This window comes from Myotis myotis, unplaced genomic scaffold, assembly GCF_014108235.1.
Source record: "Myotis myotis isolate mMyoMyo1 unplaced genomic scaffold, mMyoMyo1.p scaffold_m19_p_1, whole genome shotgun sequence".
NCBI lineage: Eukaryota > Metazoa > Chordata > Mammalia > Chiroptera > Vespertilionidae > Myotis > Myotis myotis.
Genome location: NW_023416313.1, coordinates 77445549 through 77472739, shown reverse-complemented (window position 1 = coordinate 77472739; position 27191 = coordinate 77445549). Strand labels below are relative to the sequence as shown.

At 42.8% G+C, this 27191-nt stretch overlaps 1 protein-coding gene across 1 annotated transcript in view; it reads right to left on the bottom strand.

Annotated features, from left to right (window-relative positions):
• The window catches only part of IL2RA (interleukin 2 receptor subunit alpha), a 54030-nt gene extending 37787 nt beyond the window's left edge, over window positions 1–16243 (bottom strand). The window contains exon 1 of the mRNA XM_036341929.1: window positions 15967–16243. Within this exon, the coding sequence (XP_036197822.1) occupies window positions 15967–16030 (64 nt within the window). The 5' untranslated portion in view covers window positions 16031–16243. The remainder of the gene's footprint in view (window positions 1–15966) is intronic.
• Window positions 16244–27191: the final 10948 nt, after the last annotated feature.

The window sequence follows — 27191 nt, the reverse complement described above, 5'->3', positions numbered from 1 at the left end:
ATTAGCATTTCAATGACAGTGCAAACATGACTAAATCTTCATCCAGGCTATTTAAAATTCATTCTGTACTCGACCACTTTTTTAGTAAATTTCAAACAATCTATAAACCTATGCGAGAATTATCATTAGATGAAGGCATGATTCCCTGAAGGGGACGTCTTATATTTTGAACTTACAATCCAGCTAAAATCATTAAATATGGTTTACTTGTAATAATAGTATGTGAGAGCAAGACTGGGTATATTTGCAATATGAAAATTTACACAGGTGCATGGAAAAAAATTGAATGACTCTACTGTGTCACTACTTCAGCTGTATCTGGAATTGGGGCATCACATACACCAAGATAACTATTACAATAGCGTTTCAATTGCAGAAACTTTATATAAAAAGAAATATCCTACTAAAGTTTGCAAAGTATGCAAAAGTAATAGTAAGAGAAGAGAAATGCATTACAGTTGCCAGCTTTGTTTGGTTCTACTTCATATTACACAGTGTTTTACAAAGTATCATACTTTAAAAAGATATTAGCTTGTAAGAACATGTAATAAATAACTTCAAAATGCAATGGGTATTTAATTTTAAAGCGTGCCTTTAACATATATGTAAAACGTTTTTTGTACTCATTCAGTAGAAACTGATCTGACCACTGGGTAAAGCTGGCAATAAAGCTACGGGTCCGCGATGTGTTAACTTAAAGGCTTTTGTGGAGTTCAGTCTGTGGACTCAAGAGTGGGCTGCTCTCCCTCAGCCAGCACTGAGGGAAACACAGCCTTCCACGTTCTCACTGCTCTGCACCATTCCCGCCTTACATAAATTCTTAGTTACCCCGTGAAATCATGGTTTCTGGGCCTGCAATGGGCATTAACATTGGGTGTTAAATCCAAGGTGGCTGAATTTTCTAAGGACATGGAAACTTAAGGTCTGTTACCCTGATTCACTGGGAATTGCTTTGTGCTAAAAAGTAACAAATGAAACTCATCAAGCATGTGGTCGTTATAGCTGTCCCCCTGGGAAGTTAAATGGCATAGTCAGCATGATATTGAAGAGATGTTACTTTTCACTCCATTATAGGGCAAGTATTTATTAAGCCCTAGAATGTCAGGACGGAAAGGGGGCTCCAAGACTCCTCTCTCAAACTGCTTGCTTGCTTAAGAGCATACACTTTGTCCAAGGTATCTCAGAGTAACTAACTGCACGCCAGGAGCTATTCTAGGCACTTCACACACATTGACTCCCCTGTTCCTCTCAGTCACCTATGAAATAGGCTATTATAAATAGTAATGCTAAATAATACAATAGTATACTATTAAAATAGAATTAAGTATATGGTAAATAATATACAAAGTACTATAGTTTAATTAACATAATTATCAGTAAGAATCATTGAATAATTAATTAATTATTAGATAAGTAGTTCTTATCATCTGCATTTTATAGGTGGTGGAAGTGAGGCACCGATATGTTCAGTGAATGACCTTCCCAGAGCCACATAGCCTGTCGGTTGCACAGGCAGTACAGTGGGGCCTTGACTTATGATCGGAGACCGAGCTCATTAAGGAGCTCGTTAACTCAAATTACTCTGTCAACTCAATGCAAAAAATCGGTGGAGAGACAGCTGGTATCTCAAAAAACTCGTTAGTCGGGACACTCGTAAGTCAAGGCCCCACTGTATTTGGACCCAGCAGCCTAAGAGCTGTATCGTTCAGACCTTTCCTCCCTTTTGTGCCTTGGCGGCATCGGTTCCTGTGGTCACTGCAGCCTATGACCTCCCATTGCCCTTGTCCTGCATCTGTCCTGCATTGTGGGGATGCTGTCGTGGGTCTTCTCAGTGGGGGTGATGAGAGTGATCATGGAGAGAGGTTGCTAATGTTCAGAGATTGTAAGGGCTGGAGTCTCCAGAGATTGGGGCTTGATTGGGTACATGGGACCAGTGAAAGGAAAGAAACAAGGAATTTTCCCAGATTTCCAGGACAGCTGGGTGGATAATGGTGTTGCCATTGAAACAGAAAATGGGGGAGAAAGAGCCTGGCGGAGCAATTCTGGATGTATTCAGTGTGAGAAGCCTAAGAGATAGCCATGTGGAAAGGTCCACTGGGCCTTTGGTCATGCAGATTAGAAATCCAGCAAGTCATGTTTATTGAGCACCTTCTATATCCTGTTTATTTTAGGCAGCTTGTCTTACATAGCCAGTGGGCGGAGGGTTGAGGGGTGTTGTTCCCATTTTATACCCACAGCAACTGAAGCCCCTGAAGGTTTAAGAAACCTGCCTACCATCCACTCTCACCTCAGCTAGCAGCCTAACTCAGCGCCTTTGGGGTCTGCCACTCCCTGACTCCCATCCCGTCTGCTGCTAATCATTCACAATGAAGACAGGTGCCAACTCTCCAGATCATGTCCCTCCCTTGCCTAAGACTGCTCTGCGGTGTTCTGTTCCTCTCAGGATACAGTGCTTACCCCTGTACTTGGCAAGGCTTTGTGATATAGCTCACACCCGGCTTCAAATGTCTCCGCCTCTGCTGTGCACCTGAATGCTCCGGCCTCGAACTATGTGCCACTCTCGGAACTCACTGTGTCTTTTGTCGTTGGCCTTGCTCATGCTGGACTTAAAACTTAGTTTCTCCCTTCTTGACTCTTGCTTCTCCTGCAGATCTCCCTCGTTGTGGTTTTTCTCTAGGAAGCCTTCTGGGCCCTCCCCAGCCTTAGTTTTGTGGGATTCCTTTGCACTCACAGGCTACCCTGCCATTTCTTCAGACAGTGCTTACCACACTGTGTCCATCAGCTCCCACCACCTTGCTAGTGCCTGCAGAGAATGGCACTCAATGCCTGGTTTAAAGGAAACTAGAGTCATGCAAGTCCGAGCTAGGATCTGAATTCAAGCCTATAGATTCCCTAATGAGCCCTTTCTGCTGTCCCAAGATATTTTCCAGTTGGTCAGAATCCCAAGTAGGCAGCTGAGATGTGGAAGATTATTCCAGTAAGGAGGATGGGGGCCGGAAATAAGGCTTCCCTAGGAGCCAAGCTTTGAAACCACAGGTGAAGAATAGGGGAGCTGCTGGCAGAGATGCAAGGAGCTGGGGTGCCCTCTGCAAAGGACATGTGGACATCCAGGTAAGAATATTAGATGCTGGAGGAGAACCAAGATGGCGGCATAGGTTAACGCCAGAGTTTGCTGCCTTGAACAACTACTTCAAAAGTGAAACTAAAAAACGGAAGGGACATCACCCAGAACCACAGGAACACTGGCTGAGTGGAAGTCCTACAACTAGGAGGAAAGAGAAACGCATACGGACACTCAGAGGAGGCGCAGTGCTGAAGTCAAATTCTGAGGTGCGGAGTGCACGGAGCGGGCTGGCGGCGGAGGGCGTGGTTGGCGTTTTCAATCCGGAGGGAGTCGCAGACTCTGAGCTCCAGATACAGGCGAGTCTTTAGGGGCCCAGACTCAAACGGGAGAAGCGGGACTGTCTGGCTTCAGTCAGAGCGAGTGCAGCTTTCTCTCCGAGGTTTGCAGCGGGTGCTGGGACTCAGAGAGGCAGAGCCCCTGGGGACAGGACTGAGAGCCGCCATAACTGCTCTCTCCAGCCCACCCTGTTGATCCTGTGCGACCCGCCCTGCCCAAGCCCTGCACAGAGGCATTTGCCAGATAGCCTCAGGCAAAGGCTAGATTAGCACCTCCCTAGAGGACAGAAGTTCTCTCACTGCTGATACAGCTGATTCTCATAGCCACTTGGCCTGGAGGTCAAACCCTCCCTGGTATTAGCTACAACAATCAAGATTTAACTATAAGACTGCGCACAAAGACCACTAGGGGGTGCACCAAGGAAGCATAACAAAATGCAGAGACAAACAAACAGGACAAAATTGTCAATGGAAGATATAGAGTTCAGAACCACACTTTTAAGGTCTCTCAAGAACTGTTTAGAAGCCGCTGATAAACTTAATGAGATCTACAAGAAAACTAATGAGACCCTCGATGTTATATTGGGGAACCAACTAGAAATTAAGCATACACGGACTGAAATAACGAATATTATACAGACTCCCGACAGCAGACCAGAGGAGCGCAAGAATCAAGTCAATGATTTGAAATGCGAGGAAGCATAAAACACCCAACCGGAAAAGCAAAATGAAAAAAGAATCCAAAAATGCGAGGATAGTGTAAGGAGCCTCTGGGACAGCTTCAAGCGTACCAACATCAGAATTATAGGGGTGCCAGAAGATGAGAGAGAGCAAGATATTGAAAACCTATTTGAAGAAATAATGACAGAAAACTTCCCCCACCTGGTGAAAGAAATGGACTTACAGGTCCAAGAAGCGCAGAGAACCCCAAACAAAAGGAATCCAAAGAGGACCACACCAAGACACATCATAATTAAAATGCCAAGAGCAAAAGATAAAGAGAGAATCTTAAAAACAGCAAGAGAAAGAAACTCAGTTACCTACAAGGGAATACCCATACGACTGTCAGCTGATTTCTCAACAGGAACTTTGCAGGCCAGAAGGAAGTGGCAAGAAATATTCAAAGTGATGAATACCAAGAACCTACAACCAAGATTACTTTATCCAGCAAAGCTATCATTCAGAATTGAAGGTCAGATAAAGAGCTTCACAGATAAGGAAAAGCTAAAGGAGTTCATCACCACCAAACCAGGATTAGATGAAATGCTGAAACGTATCCTTTAAGAAGAGGAAGAGGAAGAAAAAGGTAAAGATACAAATTATGAACAACAAATATGCATCTATCAACAAGTGAATCTAAGAATCAAGTGAATAAATAATCTGATGAACAGAATGAACTGGTGATTATAATAGAATCAGGGACATAGAAAGGGAATGGACTGACTATTCTTGGGGGGGAAAGGGGTGTGGGAGATGCGGGAAGAGACTGGACGAAAATCGTGCACCTATGGATGAGGACAGTGGGTGGAGAGTGAGGGCGGAGGGTGGGGCGGGAACTGGGAGGAGGGGAGTTATGGGGGGGGGAAAAAGAGGAACAAATGTAATAATCTGAACAATAAAGATTTAATTTTAAAAAAAAGAATGTTATATAAATAGAATCATACAGGTGTAATCTTCTGAGATTGACATTTTTCAATCTGAAAATTCTCTAGAAATTGATCCAAATAGTTTATGTATCAATAGCTTGCTCCTTTTTGTTGCTAAGTAGTATTTAATGGAATGGATATATCACAATTGGTTTAAACATTCCCCTGTTGAAAAACTTGGGTTGTTTCCAGTTTGGGGTTATTACAAATAAAGTTGTTATAAACAGTCAAAAAAAAAAAAAAAGAATATTAGATGCCAGGACGAGTAGATGTGTCCTATAGGCAGTGGGAAATGATTTGAGCTCTTTGACCGGGGAAAAGTCATCATGAAATTTGCTTTCAGGAGAGATTAATTTGGGGATAAATCAAAGAATGACTTCAAATGAGAGATGGGAGGCTGGCTTGCATACAAGCCATGGGACAGTTGCTTTCCTTGTACAAGGATGGAGCAGATAGCCCACTTCTACTGCTATTTTGGGCCTCACAACCTATTTCCTCACCTGTAAAATGGGGTTGATAATAATGGTACCTGTCTCATAGGGTTGTTCTGAGGATTCCGCGAGATAAAACATGAAAAGTGTACAGCTCGAGGCATGGCTGGCCCACAGAAAGGCTTCAGAGCCGCAATTACTACCACATGAAGAGGCGGAATGGAGGGTGCTCAGGTGGCCTAGCCTGCTCTGGGTCAAAGTTCCTCCTGCCCCAGCCTATGGCAAACCCAGACCAGAGGAGGGAAGCTCAAAACTCCCTGGGGGAGGGAAAGTGAAATTCATGGCCCAATGAATGAAATGCAGTGAAAGCCAAAAGTGAAATAAATGAAAAAATGTTTGAATACCGAGAGCTGAAATGCTAACCCTTTGCGGTCTCCGTGCTCTCTTGGGTGTTAGCAGGATGTCTGAAGAAATTGCCCTTTTATTTTAAATGGTTTTGGGGTGGGTGGGTGTGTGTGTGTGTGTGTTTGTAGTTGCTTGTTTTGCTTTCCACTTAAAATAAGGAGTTTTCTTTTTTCAAAGATACTTTTATTCTAAATCAGGCTCTGAACAGAGGTGTCACTACCACAGGGGCCGGAAACAGATACCACACAGATGCTCAGTTGGGTTTGAAGGCTGTGCCCGGTCTCATCAGTCGGGGAAGCCGAGACAGCCGTGGCCACAGTCAGGAAAGGTGTCAGATGAGCAACCTCTTGTAAAGTCATCGCCCCCAAAACTCCCGGGAAACTCACAGCGCTCTGAGACAGGAAGAAGCTGACGTCAACTTGTGTTTTGGGGACTTCAAACAAAACTCTTAGAAATGATTCTTTGCCCTTTACTTGGTATCGTGATAACTGATCTTTCAATGAGGAGATGGGTCAATTTGCTCTACAGGGCTCATTTCATGAAATAAAAAATAACCCACCACTGTTGCTTTGCTTTTAAGTACATAATAACATAAATCAAACCTGTTAGGTTCCCTTCCGTCCTCCCTGGGTGTTTAGGGTGGGGGAAGGGTTCATGCCCCGCTGGGGAGGCAGCACGTGGTCAGCACCATCTGTAAATGGGGCTTCTGCACCACTTGGGGGCTTCAGGGAAAATCAAACAGTTGGATCTTAAAGAGCAGTAAATACTCCCAGTTGAAATATTTCCATTTTCCTGTAAAGCAATTTCTTGAGAAAAAGATAGTTTCTGCACACCCTCTCTCTATGTTATTCCAAATTCAAAATTAGTGTTTGATCTTAGTCATTAACAATGACCAAATAATGCTCTCAGCTTCCTTTTTTTTTTTTTTGTCCCAAATGTTAGTGTAAACTTGAGGCAGTTATTGACTTAAGATGTTGGGACTTGCAGTAAGAATGACCATCTATCTATCTGTGTGTTCCATCACTCTTTCTTTATTTACTCTTGTACCTTAAATCTTGGGTTGTAATTATCTGTGCCATGTATTTCTCCCCTGCTGCCTGATGAGCTCCTGGAGACTAAGGACTGAGTTACATTCATCTCCTACTTTGTATTTGGCACATAGTAGTTGCTCAATACATACTTGCTGAATGTAAACAAAGGAATGAACAAATGACTGGAAGGTCTGCCACAGGCAAGATTGTCCCCAGCCACCCTATGGCTTCCCTCTTCCACCTGCCCCACCCATCCCTGTCTGTCGGCTCTACCTTGGCAGCAATGTTTTCATTCTGAAAACCATCACAGCAGAGAAATCCCCCACCATGTTGCCTTAGAGGCACCCACCTATCCTGCCTTTGTTTTTATTGCTGAGAGTACAGAAAGCAGTGAGGCTGCTGAAGGAGGTATCTATTTTGGTCCCAAACAGAAAAGAGTGGGTGATTCCGTGGGCAGAGATGGCAATTCCTGAACATGGTGTGGTTGACTCATGCCCGGAGGTGCTCAGAATTTCCTCTGTTTTGTGGGCGTTTGGGGCAGACGTGGCCCGACTGAAGTTTCTTTGAAGCACCATCAAATGCAAGGAAGACAACTCCAGCTGCTCTTTTGAGGGTAGAAGGAGCACTGAAGGGGAACAGCAAGATTCAGAGAATTTAAGACTCAAGGGACTTGATGGGCCTTAAGAGACCATCCCTCTCATACATTAAGGGACAGCTCCCCATGGCATCAGGGGTTGGTTCCTGTAGGCACAGGCACATTAATGCACAGCCACAGAAGCAGTGGGACATACCCCAGGACATATTTACTTCAACTTTTGAAAGAGTGAAAATGAACTTCTTGTTAACACGGCACATATATCTTTGACCCTTAGCAGCAGTTTAGAACAGTGATGGCGAACCTTTTGAGCTCGGCGTGTCAGCATTTTGAAAAACCCTAACTTAACTCTGGTGCCGTGTCACATATAGAAATGTTTTGATATTTGCAACCATAGTAAAACAAAGACTTATATTTTTGATATTTATTTTATATATTTAAATGCCATTTAACAAAGAAAAATCAACCAAAAAAATGAGTTCGCGTTTCACCTCTGACACGCGTGTCATAGGTTCGCCATCACTGGTTTAGAAGAACAGTAAAGAACGCAGGCTCTGGGGTAAGACTGCCTGGCTCACAGCCTAATTGTGTGACATTGCGCCACATATTTAACCTGTAAAGCCTCAGTTTTCCAGGTGTAAAATGGGAATAACAATACGGCCTGCCTTACTTTGAGGATTAACTGAAGTAATACTATGTTTTCACACAATACCTGAAAGCCTATAGAATATGAATAGTCGCTCTTGTTGTTATCATTACAGTTTAAAATATTTATTGGACAGGCTGAGAATAAATAAGCCTAAAAGGAGAAACTACGTGTTGGTATCAGTATTTAGGCACAGCCTGCCGTAACCAGCCATCTGTTTTCCAGTTCACAGCTTCGCTCATCAGCTCACCCTTCTTTGTCACCACAGGCGATCAGGGCCTACTGGAAACTAGTCAACTTTCCATGCTCTTTAGTGTAAAGGAACCAATTGTCTTCTTTGAACTTCCTTTTAATCTTTAGAAACATGCTGCTTTTTCTTTTTCTTTCTTTTTTTTTTTTTTTTTTGAGGAAAAAGTACTCAACTGCTCCTAGTCTGACACCAGCCTATTCTTTCACTGCATTTGGAATAAGGAGTGTGGGGACTCCTGGGCAAGGGAGAAAGCAGCCCAGAAAGCATGTCTGGCTAATCTGACCCTCTCCTTCCACTATGGGGTGGGCCTGCCCAGAGGCACAGACTTCTGACCAGCACCTTACTCCTTCCCTTCATCTTTCTCCCAGCCTGGTGACCCCCTCCTATGACACCCACACTGTGGTGCCCTAGTTTCCTCTTGTAGGATGCCTTGCACTGGGCTGCAGGCAGAGTTGCTGATCAAAAGCCCCATGAACTGGGTGGTGGGGTGTAGGTGTGAGCTGTCAGGATACTCTAGCCACCAGCATGCAGTTAGCTGGGGCTGGGTCAGGGACAACATTTGGATGTGGGGAAATAAGACCCTGGGCTTCTTAACTATTACCCAAAGGTGTCATGCAGCCTTGGTGATGCTGATCCAGGGATCTACTGTGTGAATGAAGTCTACCAGGTCCCAGTGATGTGTGTAGACAGAGGATTAAAGTGATATACTTTTTGTATGAGCAAAAGTTTTTTCTTTAAATCAGAGAATCACTAGCCATTTAGCCTCATTTTGTGCAGCACGCACACACGTGCACACACACACACAAATGCTTATATGCTTATATATATGTGTATATATGTATATATATAGCATAATATGCCTAAATGCATTTCCCAGTGTTTCCTTATTGAAGGCAGCAAGTCCCAGAGTAACCTTAAAACAAGTCAAATAGCCAAAAACTATCTGAGTAATCTTAGAATGGAAAATACCTAAAATATCTAGAAATAATTATATTACTCTTTTCCCCTAAATGGGTGATTTATTTGAAAGCCTTGTGGGGGGATTCAGTGATGGGCTGTTGACTCATTGGCAAACACTGTTGGCTTCCCTTGTCAGTCAAGAGAAGAATTGCTCAGCAGGTGTTTCATCCTCATTGTTCAGCCAAAAGCAGTTTGAGGGCAAGGACTATCACTTTTTTCATCTCAGTAATCCTGCTAGATGGATTTGTCATTGAGAGTCTGTGTAGAGACATGCAGGGAATATTGGACTGGAATTTAAGAGGTCTAGATTCTAGTCCTGGCTTTGCCACTTTTCTTGCTTGCCTTGTGTCATTGGTTTGTCCTGGGTACCCTTTACCTGCTGTCTTATCTAGGCTCCCAGACCTCTTAGGTTGCCCTTGCCAATTATAGTTCCCTTTCCAAGGAGGTTAACTTCTTGTATCTCATTCTCTCTGTTCAAGACAATGGGTGTTAAGCTATCAAATAATGTATCAGATGTTCTACCTGGGGACCCTGGTTTATAGGGGGGCTTTAATCCCCAAGAATTTTATTCAAAATTTCATGCATTTGCACTTTTTTTTAAAGAAGACAGTTGATAGATCTCATCAAATTTTCTCAAGGATTTACCAACTTACCACTCAAAAAATAAATTAATTAAGAACCAAAAGCTAGATGGATTGTTGCTATCACATTGTTTTTCCTGTTGAGAAATGCAGGCTGTGTACATAGGAGTGATATATGAGGTTCATCTTTATGTAGTGAGGCTTGCTGGGCCTTTTTCTCCCCCTCCCCTCCCCATTTTTGATGGTACTTGGGGCAGCAGATGACTTTACCTAACCAGAACTTCCTGAAGAAATCATCAGCAAGGGTCACCAAAGATTTGGCAGGAGATAAGGGAGCTCTTTAAGGGTCTCTAATCTTTCCTTACCTGATAGCTGCCTAGACAAAGAATTGAACAAGAGAAAGAGGGTCTCGGGAAGTGTAGAGACCCCCAGTGACAGAGGGGCCTCGGACAGGCCCTAGATTGATGCCAGGGGGATACACATTGTCAGTCCAGAGGGAAGAAACCCTAGGTTCTATACCAGGGGTGGGCAAACTTTTTGACTCGAGGGCCACAATGGGTTCTTAAACTGGACCGGAGGACCGGAACAAAAGCATGGATGGAGTGTTTGTGTGAACTAATATAAATTCAAAGTAAACATCATTACATAAAAGGGTACGGTCTTTTTTTTTTTTTTTAGTTTTATTCATTTCAAACGGGCCGGATCCGGCCCTCGGGCCATAGTTTGCCCACTGGCTGTTCTAAATCCAAAGGGATCTGAGCCTATCACTTTCGCTTTCTGCTTCCAGAGGAAGGGAGCCTCTGCCTTTGTGGAGAGGGCAGGAGTGGAGGAGCTCCTTACTCGGGGTGTTTGGCTATTGGAAGTTCACCAAATACAGGGTGGGGCAAAAGTAAGTTTACAGTTGGGAGTACAAAAAACAGTTTATTCTTGTATTATTATTTGTTAATTATGGAAATTTCCATATGAACAACTGTAAACCTACTTTTGTCCAACCCTGTACAGATAAACTCATGGTTCACATTTTACCTTTTTAGTTGGCTCCCCTCACCCAGCCTCAGTCACCTTCCCACTCAAATTCTCCTTCCTTTTATGTTTCTCACTGCCACCCAAAGTTTGGAGTTGGGGAGCACACAGTGGATTAAAACCAAGAATCCACACTTATATGGTACCTGGATTCTTTTGGATTTGAAAAGGATGAAAATCACATATCCCTAATTTCATTTTCTCGGAGGGGAAGTAAAAAGTACAGGTGGGCTGGCTGGCATGGTTCAGCATCAATCCATGAACCAGGAGATCACGGTTTGATTCCCAGTCAGGGCATATGCCCGGGTTTCGGACTCAATCCCCAGTGTGAGGCGTGCAGGAGGTAGCCGATCAATGATTCTCTCTCATCATTGATGTTTCTATATCTTTCTCCCTCTCCCTTCCTCTCTGAAATCTTCAAAGGTATATATGTTTTTTAAAATAAATACAGGTTGGAAGGAGGCAGAGGAGAACCAGAATGAAGAGGTAGGAAGGAGCCCAGAACGTCACCCATCCACCTTCCTGGCCGGCATGCACCCCGCCATGGCATCCCACAGGAGTGGCCAAGCTTCTATTTGAACATTTTCAGGGTGAAGGGCTTATAACTTTTTGAAGCAATCAATTGAATTAAGATACTCTTTCCTTTTCTCACAGGGAATGGCCTGGGATAAAGAGAAGAGAAATCGGTTCCCACTCATCTAAGATCTCTCCTGTGAGAAACGAGGAAATGGTTTCAGGCAAAAATTCCTTAAAGAAGCAAACTAGTAGCCGAAGGCCAACAGTGAGTGGTGTTTTTGCCTTGCCTCTTACAACTGCAACAATTACCAAGGCACTGGGTCATGCTTGAGAGCAGCGGAGGGAATTGGAAATAACCTACAATGAGATGTCAGCTTTGGTACTTTGACACTGAAAGGTCGCTAGGCCCAGATCCTGTTGTGTATGTCTTCATTTGGGGGAAACTTTTTTGTCCCAAAGAACCCCAGCTTGAAAATGCCTTTCAAGCAGAGCTTATTTCACGCCCCCCCCCCCCGGCCCCCCATCAGAATTTTTTACATAGACTGGAAGGAGGCCTTGAAATCATCTCTATCAACCCTCTCATTTTACAAAGAGGTCCAGGGAAGTATACAAATTTGTCAAAAATCACATCCTTCACATGTCTTCTCTTTAGTCCTCCAACAATGTTTGTTAGGAAGTGCTTTGGCCCTCTATCAGCTCCTTACAAAGTTCAGTTTCCCTCTAATTCTTCTATCCACTGACCTCAGGTGACATGCCCTAATCCCTAAGGGAGCTCTATTTGCAAGGTTTCTACCAGTACAGCTCATTGGGCGATGAGAGGTACAGGGAAATAACTCCAGTGGCCACCATGTTGAGGGATAGCCTGACTTAAGGGTCACTCTAGCTATTATAGGAATGACTTCAACAAGAAATTACACAGAAGTACTCAGCATACTCAAGGATTTTGCCAAAAAAGTTTTAAGAATACTTTTCTTTGAGATGAGGGGGGTCAAGTGGTAGGGCTATAGAGCTCACCCACAGTTCTTTGCTAGCATCTCTAACTGTCCATTTGTGAAGTCAATTCTTTTGTGCCTCATTTTTCTTAAATCAAAAATGGAGCATATGTACATGTGTATACAGCACTGCTTATGTAAGACACACTTTTTTGTTGTTGTTGTTAAATCTCACCTGAGGATATTTTTCCATTGATATTTAGAAAGTGGAAGAGACAGAGAGAGAAACATCGATGTGAGAGAGACACATCAATGGATTGCCTCCCGCACACATCCCGACCAGGGCCAGGGATCGAGCTTGCACAACCAAGGTGCGTGCCTTTAACTGGAATTGAACCCAGGATCCTGCAGTCCACGGGCTGATGCTCTATCCACTGAGCCAAACCAGTTAGGGCAAGACAGACTATTTTTTAAAAAGTAGAAACTATTTTATGAGATACTTCCTATGCTTACCAAAACCCTGCCTCACCAAGGTATATCTTTTTTTAAAATGATTTTTTATTGATTGATTTTAGAAAGAGAGAAAAATATCAGTTTGTAATTCACTTTTTTATGCATTCATTGGTTGATTCTTGTATGTGCCCCAAAACTTTGGTGTATGCAGATGATACTCTAACCCAGTGGTCGGCAAACTGCGGCTCGCGAGCCACATGTGGCTCTTTGGCCCCTTGAGTGTGGCTCTTCCACAAAATACTACGTTCAGGCACGCACGTACAGTGTGATTGAAACTTCATGGCCCATGTGCAGAAGTCGGTATTTTGTGGAAGAGCCACACTCAAGGGGCCAAAGAGCCGCATGTGGCTCATGAGCCGCAGTTTGCCAACCACTGCTCTAACCAATTGAGCTACACAGCCAGGGCTCACTGAGGTATACCTTGAAGATGAGCAAGGTAATAGTGGTAATAACATTTTAGGATATAGAGAAATTGAATGATTAGGTGTGAAGAGTTAAAAAATTTTTGTTTTAATGACAAATGTGAAGATGGGAAATTCCAGTGTGGGCAGTAATCTTTACAAGAAGGGATAATTAGAAATATCATCTTAATGGGTTTCTGCGCTTTTTTGTTTTTTTTTATTTTTTAGTCTAAGGGATAAAGATTTGTTCACAGAATTCCTAGAATGAAAGAAAGATGATCAAGGCATAGATAAACTCTCAGAATTTCCACAATTCTGAGAAAAGTGCCTCAATAATGTGCCATGGTAACATCAGGAGAATTTTCTTTTAACCACATCCCAGGACCCAGTAATATAGAGACTAAAAACATTCAAGTTGATTAATTGTAACACATACAATTTTTAAATGGTGGCTTTGGAAACTTTCAGAATGAAAATCTGCCTTATGAATCAGCTAGAAATTGCATCTGTTGACAACCTGTTTGATTTCAATTGAGACCTCTCACTCCTGATGAATAAAAAAACTTAAGACTGGGTTCTTGGAGGAAAAAGTCTGAGATGAGATTATTTGTTACCCAACCCATTTCATTCTCTTTAACCACCAAGTCCTCATTTGCCTCTGGATTGGACTATTCAGAGCCTCATGAACTGCCTCTGTGCACCTAATGTCTCTCTACCCTATACCAGAGACCCCTCCACAGAGCTCTGACCCTGTCTCAAGGGAACAGAACAGACAGAGCACAAGGAAGAGAGACCTGGGTTTGAGCCCCAGCTCTGTTATGGCCTGTAAGACTTCTGAATTTTGGGTTCTTCTTCATCTAGTGGGTTTGTGACATCCACATTGCAAAGTCGTTATAAAGATTAAAATAAGATCTATACCAGCACATAGAAGGCACTCTATAGATGATAACTTTTCTTTCTAGTAGTCTTTCCTTGACTACCAAATGGAGTTAAAATTTTTTAACTTGTTATCTAAGGCCTTGGATCATTAATTTGACCTCATTCTACCATTCCAATCTTAATTCCCAATATCCTCACATCTCCATGCAATGCTGGGGGTTGCAGCAGACCACTTGTGGTTCTCTAATGCTCTCCTGTGTCTTTGCTCATATGGTCCTCTCTGTCTGGAATCTCTGCTTATGGAAATTTACTAGTCCATCAGGGCTCTTCTTGCATGCCTCCTTCACGAAGCCTTCTCTAATAGCTCCCATAGATCTTATCACATTCAAACTTTATTATTGCATTACTTTTATTATGTCTATGCCTTTTTTCTCTTACTAGGTTATAAATCTCTTCAGGATAGAGACTGTCTGGTTTATTTTTATATTTCCTACAGTGCTGAAAATAGGAATAAGAGATATTGGATAGATTTTTGGAGAACTGAGTGAATGAAAGAGTCCTCATAATAATTCCACTTGCCCCACTGCCACCAAGACTATTCCTCAGATAAATCACCATTTGCTAGCAATAACACAAGTTTACTTGAAACTTGTTTCCCAGAAATAGGACATGTATAATTGTAAAGACTTCTCTGTTCTGGCTTGAACTGACCTCCCACTTTGTAAAGACCCTGCTGAGAGAGAAATCACATTATAAGCATTCCTAAAATCATGCCCACTTTAGCTCCAAAGTGAAGAAGTACCTACACCTGGGTCAGTTCACAGCCCAACATAACTTGGCCACTTCCCCCAAACAAGCAAAAAGACTATATGCATCATTGTGTTTCACTTCTTAGCACATCTTTCTGTGGCCAGTTAGCATTGTTACATATCTAGACATCAAGGATATGAAATTATAGACTTTGCCACCTTATCTGTCTTCCTGAGTAAGCAAGAGAAGTTATGAGAAAATTCACACTCAGGTAGGAAGGATGGTTTTGAGGTAGAAGTTGGTAGTTATTTCTTAAAAAAAAAAAAAAAAAAAAAAAACAGAAAACGTTGACAAACCCCATGTGAAAGGATGAATGAAATTCAAAACTTGCATATACATATATATATATCCTATACACATACATAGTACATGCATATACACACATAAGAACACAAGAAAAAGTGTTCTGAAAGTGAACACACTTATATTTCCAAAATATCTATAAAGTCGCACATATAAGAAGCTTCCTAGGTATGATTTCCTGAGGCAGTAGAGAACCAAGTATACATCCTTGAAGCCAAACTATTCTGAGATCTTAAATTACCTCAATATTTCCTATATGAGTTACTGACATCCAGGCACATTTACCTGCTCTTAGAGAGATTTCGAGCATATTTTTAGCCATATCTTAATAGCTGGTGGGTGCAGCAGAAAACTAAATCCATTGGGAAATAAAAGAAAATTTCTTTTCAATTACCAGACCACTCTATTCATCCCAAAATTAACTGGGTAATGACAGGAGAGCCCATCATTCCTAGCTCTTTATATAGATCAGGAACAATTGGGGCATAAAATGGGCCTTCAGAGGGTTGTGAAGAACGGGTAGAGCCCAGGATTCAACCTCCTTCTCTGTACCTTCTACTTAGGTGCTCTCTGTGAATCTGTGGCTGGGGAGAGGTAACATCCAATAGCCTTTCCAAGTTCCTGAGGGCACCTGTAACCCCTTACCTGTCACGCAGTCAGTTACCATGATGAATGTGAAGAATCTCCACATCAGCAAGCTTGACTTCATCTTGGCACCTAGGATAGACTGCCTACTTGGGGACAGTGAAGAGAAGATCTTTCTCTGCAGAATTCTGGGTTTCCAGTCAGCCTCTTGTTAGCATCGTGCTGGGAGGATGGAAGATGAAAGGATCAATCCATTAGGGTTGTCATCCTTGCTGGTCCATCCAGTCTCTGTGACAGTGAGGAGTGGCTCTCTATAAGCGTTAGGCTGATTTGTTCAGCCAGGAAATCGTGCCTGACATTCTCTTCTCTAGTCTCAGATAGGAAGTGGTTTTAACCAGGTGTTTTCAAGTTCAATTGCTGGGAGGTGTGGGCTGAGGTTGGTGAGAAGGATTGAGTCTTCTTCAGCTTCACCCAGAACAGGAAAGGGAGATTCCCCTGCCGTTAAAGGAAGGTGAGCAAGCACTTCTTGGCAGTGGTCTCATCTAGCACTTCATAAATTGAGGTCTTCCCCCAAACTTGCAGCTCCCTGGGGAGTCAGCAGGGGTCAGATAGTTGGGGGAGCATGGCCTGTGTAAGAGGAGCCTTGACCGTAGACGGCAATTCCTAAAGCTGTGTGACCACTGATCCCTTTAAAAAGTCTAGTGGGCATCAGGACAGGTCTCCAAGAGTCAGGATTTGAATAGGAAGCAGCAGATTGACCCATACTCAGAATACATTAACAATCTCCCAAGATTTATAATTGGTACCAGTCATTTTACCAGGATGTTCTGGGTTCCCAAATGGGAGTTGTTGTTTTATATTTTGCTTCCAGATTAGTCTTTCTCTTAAAGGAAAATATTAAAGGTGGGCTTTGGTTTTAAACTTTGGACTTTTTTTGCAAAATTAAATCTTGCTTCCTTGTTTAATTATCAGAGCACTATCTCCTGATTTTCATGCAATGGTTGACTATTTTTGCTATCTGGAAATTCATGTCCATTAACAATCATCTTGTTATATTAAAATACAATTTTTAAAATATTAGAAAGAAAGCAAGGATATTGACAAAAGGAAGACTATCTGGGCAAGCCCACGCAGTTCATGGCTCCAGTACGTGTTTCTTCTACCCCTAACCTCTCAGAAAGATAGCTACCTCTGGAAAGAGCCTTGGGATTCTGCCAATGGAGTAAGAGTGGCTTCCAGATTTTCCAGTGCAAGAATTTACAGAGAAAAATAGTAAACTGATCTCTTTCTCAGAGTGGGATACTTACCAAAATGTGACAAGATTACCTTTTAAGCAATCCCTAGCTATACTTATCATCCTGTAATTATAAATATCATCCTGAAACAAACTTACAGAAAAATTGGAATTTCATTACAAGTAATATCCCCTCCCCCCAAAAAACCATTTAAGAGTGTTGCCAATGTGATATTTCATCACGCTAGAACACTTTAGTGTGTATTTCGTATGAGCAAGGACATTCTCCAACGTCACTATAATTAAAATCAGGAAATGACATTGATGCATCACTGCCATTGAATCTCCAGGCCAGGTTTCTCTAGTTGTCTCAATAATGTCCTTTCAAGCAAAAGGATCCTGTTCAGAACCACTTGTTGTATTTAGTTGTCACGTGTCCTTAACAGGTCCTCTGTCTTTTCCTGATTTCATGACCGACCCAGCACTTTTGATGAATACAGGCAAGTTATTTTATAGCTTATCCCTCAATTTGGATTTCTTAATTGTTTCCTCATGGTTAGATTCAGGTTTTGCATCTTTGGCTGTAGTGATACTGTGTACTTGTGGCACCCTTTTATCCCATTACTGACAATGTTCACTTTGATCACTTGATTAAAGTGGTATCTCCCAGGCACCCCACTTTAAAGTCACTGTTGTCATCTTTGTGATACCAAACTTTCAACGTATTCATTTACTTATATCTATATGGACTCATTATTTTCTATTTTATTCAGAGGGTTCTAATCTATCACTATCATTTAGTTCAATGCCTAAATTGTCTCCTGTTTGTCCACTGGAAATCCATTCAAGTTGGCTTCTGTGTCCTTTGGACATGTCCCCATCATTCTTTGAATACTTCCTTGCTTTGGGGGATAAAAATATTTTCCAGGCTCATCTTGTGCTTTCTCTGTCCAATCCCTGGAATTAGCCATTTATCCAAAGTTCCCTGATTCCTTTAGAGCAGTGGTTCTCAACCTTCTGGCCCTTTAAATACAGTTCCTCATGTTGTGACCCAACCATAAAATTATTTTTATTGCTACTTCATAACTGTAATGTTGCTACTGTTATGAATCGTAATGTGAATATCTGATATGCAGGATGGTCTTAGGCGACCCCTGTGAAAGGGTCGTTTGACCACCAAAGGGGTCGCGACCCACAGGTTGAGAAGCGCTGCTTTAGAGGCAGATAGTCTTTATCAGCCAAGATATGCTCATTGCTATTTGGGTGGCACTACTCCTAGGCTCTTCCCATGGAGAGTGTTAGGGATTCAATGCATGTATACACACACTCACCTTTATATCTATATTTATGTCTATATCAATCTGTACATATTGAAAACCGAAGTTCACACTGATACATCCCAATTCCAATCTAACACCACAGGGTTGAATTCTAATTTTGTCCTTTTCTCTGTTTGTAACTCCCTTCTCTGACTGTGAGAGATTTGGCTTCCATTATCCCTAGTCTATTTACTTTTTTATCAATTCCCATATATGCTATCAATCTCTCACCTCTGCCACCACCCTGCTCCCCTCATGGGTATCCTCTTCTCCCTGTGTAGGCTGTGAAGCTCTATTCTGAGCCAATGCCCAGACTCTGAGAGAATGGCTTCCTCACACTGATCAGGCTCCGACACCCCTTACCTAGCTAGTCCCCACGCTCCCATGGATACCCTTCTGACACTGGATGCTGAAAGCTTATGCTGGGCCATTCCCCTTGGGGACAACCTCTTCCACTTGCTTGGTTCTGACACCTTGCCACCAGCTCCGTGTGTGAACCTCCTCCAACCCACCCGACTTGGGCTCAGATAGCCCTTGAGTATCTGCCTATCTTTGTGGACTCCCTTCTCATCACGGTCAGGTTCTGACTACCCCATGGGCTGCTCCCTGTGGGGGTCCCTGCTCCACTGTGCTTGGACCCTGACTTCCTATTCTAGACAGTCTCCTTATGGAGACACTTTTTTCACCATCCTGTGCTGTGATACCTTCCCGCTCTGGGCTACTAGCTGTCACTGTCCACTGTCCACCACAGTTGCCTCTCTTACTTTGTTCTGCATGAAAGCTTTAAGACCGAATTATTCAGAAAGGGAAGGAGAAGAGGAAGGTTCGTGGCCACTATTCTAGAGTAAGGCGGTAAAAGGAAAATGAGGCCAAAATGTGGAATCCAGACAACCTTAGAGAATAAAGTCATATGTGATGAAGACACAAACAAAACCATAATGATCTCTAAGATTTTAATGTGCTTCATATTTTTTTAAACTCTAGAACATCTTGGGAATTAATATTTCTTATTAGAAAGTAATAATTACCTGAAGTTTACTAAGCTCTTCAGTTTTATACCAGTTTCTTTTTTCTCTATGAAGTTAATTTTAATTATAGTTATTTATAAATATTTTGAAGATAAAAAAATACTAACCAGGACTCATAAGTTATACTTGGATTAAAGTAGACAGTAAAAATTAATCTCACTGATTAATCAGAGGAATTAGCAACAGGGAGGGTCATGTGCTTGGGCCTAGTTGTGCAGGAGGAAGTGGTCAGTCTAGGGCCTTAGCGGATAGATGAGGGCGATGGCAGAGTTCAATGAGACTGGGGAGGTGGTGATACAAGGAGAAGGAAGGTTAAGGAGGAGACTAGATCTTGGGGAAACCATCCTGGGGAAAGCTACATTGAAAGGACCCATAGTAACTGAGAGGGTGGATGGCAACACTCCAGTCCAGGCTATCCCTGCTGTCTGTTGGAGAAGGAGCACTTGACCTCTGGGAGGGAGCCATGCCTACATGGGCTCAGAGATCTTCCAGTGCCCTGGTTTGTCTGGAAGGAGGAAGGCAGAGAGAGGAGGAGACTGAGGGTCTCATTACCCCTGCTGGAGACCAGATGGAATTGGGCAGTTGATGCCTAAAAATGATTTGGAAGGAAAGTAGTGGGGTACAAGGCCACAGGTGGGTTGGGAGGGCAGACCTTGAACTTATCAATACCAGTAGCCCCCTTATTTTCTAGACAAAGGGTTGTGAACTGGCCTGGGGATGAGGCCTGGTCTTATGGAAATTGAACTTAGCTTCACAGGGCTGAAGGCTCTGGCCCAGGGTGGTATGTAATTTTGGGTTGTCCCGGAAGAGGGTCGAGGTCAGGCCCATTCTGGTGGAAGGCAGGTCTGGGGGCAAGGCCAGACCCCTGGTCTGCGATGAGAGTGGTCAAGGAGTGATTTAGGAGAGAAGCTGATATCTTAAGCAGTTACTGTTGCGGCACCTGATGTGTCTGACAGGCAGGGCCGCTGAGGCACATTTTTATGTCTCTGGAAAAAGTGACCCACACTTTATGTTCCAGGTGGCAGTGCTTCCTTTTGGACTTTTCCTCTAGGTTCGGTGCTAAACTCTCCTGTGAGCTCACTCTGCCCCGACTCCTCCCCTTTACACACTCTCTCTCTCTCTCTCTCTCTCTCTCTCTCTCTCTCTCTCTCTCTCTCTCTGTATTCCATTCACTGAAAACATTGCTTCCCGTAATCTGGCAAGCCTGAGAAAGTTGCTGAAGTCCCCGTTGGAGTCAGTGTTGGTAATCTTGAAAGAGGAAAGGCTCTCCCTGCTGAGACTCTGGGTGGGGTGGGTTGGTGTTTCTTGCCAGTGGAGAGGGGGTGGGGAGTAAATGTTCAGCCTTGGGTGGGCCCGCAGCGATGGTACCAGATGAAAGTTACAAAAGTGCCTTATGGGCTGCGGATTGTTACTATTGTGTTCATCATGCGATCAGGTGGCACCAGGAGAAATGGAGCCCTGGGACAGTGTGAGTCATAGCTGTGCAGGAGGGGAGACCCTGCAGGAGAGCCTGCCTAAATGATGCCTGCAGATTGAATTTCCAGAGTCTTAGGAGGAGGACGTTCTCCATTGTCATGTGTCCAGGCCTTGCTCAGGAAGCCCTGTATTTAGGAGGCCATCATTTACGGTTATCAGATGAGCTTCCCAGGGAGCAATCTTAGAGTCCAAATCAGATGTAGCCGAGACACCAGCAGATGTGTTTATTTGAATTTTGACTTGGAACACCTACCTCCAGGCACATGAATGCCAGCAGGCACCCCGCCTTTTTAGGGTGGAGGTTTTCAGATGCTGTATCTTCTATATCGAGTCTCCTGTCAGGCTAGTTCTCTGCTACAATCCTTGTTCCCAGAGGTTCTTAAGCTGTAGAACATTTTATGTTGATGCTGCAGTGCAGAGTGATGCCTTGTAGATGGGGCTTGCAGATGGAGCCCAGTGACCCTCTCACCTACCCACCTACCTACCTGCCTGTGCATTGGTCAGAGAAATTCTTAGTGTAATGATATAACTGTGGGGAAAAGTTCAAGTTTGAAATGCCTTAGGCAAAGGCTTGGATGAAGCAATTGGCGAGGGGAGGCGGGGGTTTTATTGTGCTGCAGTCTGGGAAGGTACAAGTTGGTCATGCCCAAATTCTGTTAGAAATGGCAGGTCTCCTTTGGGCATTCCAGTTGCATTGCAGATGACTAAGACAGGAGAATGGTCCTGGTACTGATAGTGATCTTTGATTCATTTTTATGTTTTTTAACTTGAATTTTACTTGATTAGATTTCAAAGTAATCTTGGCATTCAAATGGGAGGACCCTGGGTGAGGGTTATCGGAGTGGGAGGGCACAGGTTGACCCTGGTACTGGGAGGGGTGGGGGTGAAGAAAGGAGAGGAGAGATTAGGTATATTGCAGATTGTGGGTTGAAGGGAATTCTCTGGAGACATCAGTGGGCAGAGTTCATGAGAATTTAATTGAGCTCATGGGAAAAGAAAATACTAATTATTTTTAAATTGTTAATGCTAGTTGAATTGTTGCTTGGAAGCACAAAAGTTTCTTAGGAACCTTCTAAAAGCACTTAAAACTCTCTGTGCAGAGGAAAAAGCAATTGAAAGATGGGTGTCAAAAACTTGCCTCAGCAGAGTATTAACATCCTTCACTGCTTTGCAAGCTTCTTAAGTGGTTTTATCTAAAACTGTGAAGGTGAGTCTTAGAAAGAATTTAAATGTTCAAATTGTGGGCTTTTAAAGTATTTACATTTGAGATTTGGGTGTACACTTAAGATGAGATTAGATGTACTCTTTTTGGTTACTCTTCTTGGTTTGTAACTCATTTTTATTCACTTTGAGTTTGTGATTGAAAATTCTGAGCAAAGTGAAAAACAAAGATTTCTAAAGGAATTTTGTATGTTACAATGTGCCTTATAAACACACCAGTTGTCTTTTATTTGTGGTCAGTATTAATAACAACAAAAGTTGAGAACCAAGATGGCGGCATAGTTTAACGCCGGAGTTTGCTGCCTTGAACAACTACTTCAAAAGTGAAACTAAAAAACAGAACGGACATCACCCAGAACCACAGGAACACTGGCTGAGTGGAAGTCCTACAACTAGGAGGAAAGAGAAACGCATACGGACACTCAGAGGAGGCGCAGTGCTGAAGTCAAATTCTGAGGTGCGGAGTGCGCGGAGCCGGCCGGCGGCGGAGGGCGCGGTTGGCGTTTTCAATCCGGAGGGAGTCGCAGACTCTGAGCTCCAGATACAGGCGAGTCTTTAGGGACCCAGACTCAAACGGGAGAAGCGGGACTGTCTGGCTTCGGTCAGAGCGAGTGCAGCTTTCTCTCCGAGGTTTGCAGCGGGTGCTGGGACTCAGAGAGGCAGAGCCCCTGGGGACAGGACTGAGAGCCGCCATAACTACTCTCTCCGGCCCACCCTGTTGATCCTGTGCGACCCGCCCCGCCCAAGCCCTGCACAGAGGCATTTGCCAGATAGCCTCAGGCAAAGGCTAGATTAGCACCTCCCTAGAGGACAGAAGTTCTCTCACTGCAGACACAGCTGATTCTCATAGCCACTTGGCCTGGAGGTCAAACCCTCCCTGGTATTAGCTACAACAATCAAGGTTTAACTATAAGACTGCGCACAAAGACCACTAGGGGGTGCACCAAGGAAGCATAACAAAATGCAGAGACAAACAAACAGGACAAAATTGTCAATGGAAGATATAGAGTTCAGAACCACACTTTTAAGGTCTCTCAAGAACTGTTTAGAAGCCGCCGATAAACTTAATGAGATCTACAAGAAAACTAATGAGACCCTCGATGTTATATTGGGGAACCAACTAGAAATTAAGCATACACGGACTGAAATAACGAATATTATACAGACTCCCGACAGCAGACCAGAGGAGCGCAAGAATCAAGTCAATGATTTGAAATGCGAGGAAGCATAAAACACCCAACCGGAAAAGCAAAATGAAAAAAGAATCCAAAAATGCGAGGATAGTGTAAGGAGCCTCTGGGACAGCTTCAAGCGTACCAACATCAGAATTATAGGGGTGCCAGAAGATGAGAGAGAGCAAGATATTGAAAACCTATTTGAAGAAATAATGACAGAAAACTTCCCCCACCTGGTGAAAGAAATGGACTTACAGGTCCAAGAAGCGCAGAGAACCCCAAACAAAAGGAATCCAAAGAGGACCACACCAAGACACATCATAATTAAAATGCCAAGAGCAAAAGATAAAGAGAGAATCTTAAAAACAGCAAGAGAAAGAAACTCAGTTACCTACAAGGGAATACCCATACGACTGTCAGCTGATTTCTCAACAGGAACTTTGCAGGCCAGAAGGAAGTGGCAAGAAATATTCAAAGTGATGAATACCAAGAACCTACAACCAAGATTACTTTATCCAGCAAAGCTATCATTCAGAATTGAAGGTCAGATAAAGAGCTTCACAGATAAGGAAAAGCTAAAGGAGTTCATCACCGCCAAACCAGGATTATATGAAATGCTGAAAGGTATCCTTTAAGAAGAGGAAGAGGAAGAAAAAGGTAAAGATACAAATTATGAACAACAAATATGCATCTATCAACAAGTGAATCTAAGAATCAAGTGAATAAATAATCTGATGAACAGAATGAACTGGTGATTATAATAGAATCAGGGACATAGAAAGGGAATAGACTGACTATTCTTGGGGGGGAAGGGGTGTGGGAGATGCGGGAAGAGACTGGACAAAAATCGTGCACCTATGGATGAGGACAGTGGGTGGGGAGTGAGGGCGGAGGGTGGGGCGGGAACTGGGAGGAGGGGAGTTATGGGGGGGGGAAAAAAGGAACAAATGTAATAATCTGAACAATAAAGATTTAATTAAAAAAAAATAACAACAAACGTTTTGTTTACTATTGTCTTTTAATAGTCATAACAAAGACAACCAAATAACCTGTTGTGGTCACTGTAAAATTACTGCAATATTTGGTAGCAAACAACCCATGTTCCAAGGATTAGCTTATAAGCCATCATATCTTTAGTTTTAAGGGAGGAGAGATAGAGACATCAGTGATCAGAGTGAATCGCTATCAGCTGCCTCCTGAATGCCCCCCACTGGGCATCCAGCTCACATCCAGGACACGTGCCCGGACTGGGAATCGAGCCATGACCTTCTGGTTCATAGGTCGACGCTCAACCACCGAACCGCATCAGCCGGGTGAAAGTTTGTGTTTTTTAAATGATCCAGTACTAAAGGGGAAACTATCAGCCAAAATCTGTTTGGGGAGTAAACTGATTGGTGGGTGGCTTTTCTAAATATGGACTGATTGTAAAAATATAGGGAAGGATCTGATCACCCAAGATGCATCATGTTTGAGATGCATCTATTGAATTGGTAAAGTTATACCAGTAGCTTTTTATTATCTTGTCCCTCTTGCCTTTAAATTTCACTTAAAACTTTTTAAATTCCCAAAACTTTTAAAATTTCCTATACAGATTAAAATTGCCCTTGGGGTTTTTTCCTTTTTTTTTGTCTTCTGGGTTAAAAAAATATGTTTAAAAATATGTTGGCATGATGATTCTTAACCAGTGACTAGGCATGAAACTTGGCTCAGATGTATCTGATTTGGACTTTAAGATTGCCCTCTGAGCTCATCTGAAAACCTTAAATGATGGCCTCCTGAATACAGAGCTTCCTGAGCAAGGCCTGGACACATGACATCGGAGAACTTCCTCCTCCTAAGACTCTGGAAATTCAATCTGCAGGCATCAATTTACGTGGGCTCTCTCCTTCAGGGTCCAGGTACAATATATTCCACCCAGGGTCTGGGAGATGCAAAGACAAATAAAAATAGAGTTCGTGCTCTCAAACAGTTCACAATCTAATTATGAGGGTTGGGGGGAAGAAAAGCCCCTAACTAACCCCAGATCATCTGGCAGTCCCAGCTGGGGAACCGTGTAAAAGTCTTTTAGTCATAGAGCCAAGTCAATATGATTGCGTGATATAAATGTTGGGTGTTCATTAAGCTGAATAATACCATAAACATATGATGAAATTAAAACTCATTATGTGACAGGGACCAGAGACCAATAAACCAACAATCTGACAGTTGGTATGGTAGAGACTGCCAGTAGTTCACCAAAATCCTTCTTGGGCAACTGAACAGAATACATTCCTCAGCCTCCTGTGGCCAAGTCTGGTTATGTAATAGTTATTGCCAAAAAACATCAACAGAAGTGACGTTTAGCACCTCTGCCTTGTTTGTTTAACTGGAAACCCTGGTTTTTCTTCTTTCCTGCTGGCTGGAATGCTGTGACCTGAGTAACCTTGGGAGCTGGGTGTTGACAATGGCAGCACTGTGCTCCACCTGGGTTCCTGAATGCCTGGAGCACAGCGGCCTATGACCCAGAACACGTACCTCAAATTACTATGTAAAAAAGCAGTAAACTTTCTTGTACATTAAGCCACATTTTTGTTGGCTCTTTTGTTACAACAGCTTAGCTTACCCTAACAGTATAATTAGCCTCGTTGGACAGATCAAACACCACATGTTCCTGTATCAGTTATTTCCCATGGGGCAGCAGGCTTACTTAGGAATGGTTCAACAATTCTCAGCTGAAACCAGTTTGGCTCAGTGGATAGAGCATTGGCCTGCGAACTGAAGGGTCCCAGGTTCGATTCCGGTCAAGGGCATGTACCTGGGTTGTGGGCACATCCCCAGTAGGAGATGTGCAGGAGGTGGCTGGTCGATGTTTCTCATTGATGTTTCTAACTCTCTATTTCTCTCCCTTCCTCTCTGTGAAAAATCAATAAAATATATTTTTAAAAAAATTCTCAAATCACGTAAGAATAACCATCATAATGTAATAGCTTTCATCTGATTCTTCATAAGTAGAAAAACAGCATTTTGTGAGCTTCTAATAAAATATGTTTCACCTTATCTTTCCAAAATATGGGGACCCTGCCATTTTTCTTAAAACAATAAATCTAACTAAATGATTCAATTGTTTGACATGTTGTTATTCAAGGTTTCTTCCTAAGATTATTTTTAAGTTTCATATAAGCATTACCTTGATATTTGAACCAACATATTGCCTGAAGCTCAGTAGCTAAGCAACACCTAAGGCTCCTAGTAAAGCAGAAGAGCAAATATCTTCAAGTATTTAACTGATTGTAATTATAAAATATTTGAATTCATATTACTGAAAAAAATTTAAAATACCATATCACAAAGCCCCCCATAATTTTTTCTGACAAAATAAGAGGATCAACTCTTGGTAGTAGGGTGAACTAATGTAAAACAAACAACCCAATTGGCTTTTATAGTTTGCACTGAGCTGAACTTTCAGTCTGAATACTCAGTCATTGATGACCTTGAGCTTTCCAGTTGTTGCTTCACTGCACTATGTAGAGACAAGATGGAGAGAGAGAGGGAAGAAAAAGTAGACTCATTTTGTCATGAATTGTATATAATCTCATACAGAGGCTTTAAATATATCAAAGCTGATGCCCTTAATGAATTTACAGGTGAGATGGAAAAACACCTGAGGACCACTTCCTCCAGGAGGCCTTTTCTGATCCGGAAATCAACTACAGTCCTCCGCTCTACCAGCTGAGCTATCGAAGGGACAGGCCAGGAGGCCTTTTCTAATCCTTTATACTCACTCTATCATGGTACTTGCCATGCTGAATTGTAATCCACTGTTTATACACCTTTTCTTCCTCTACTCTGTTGG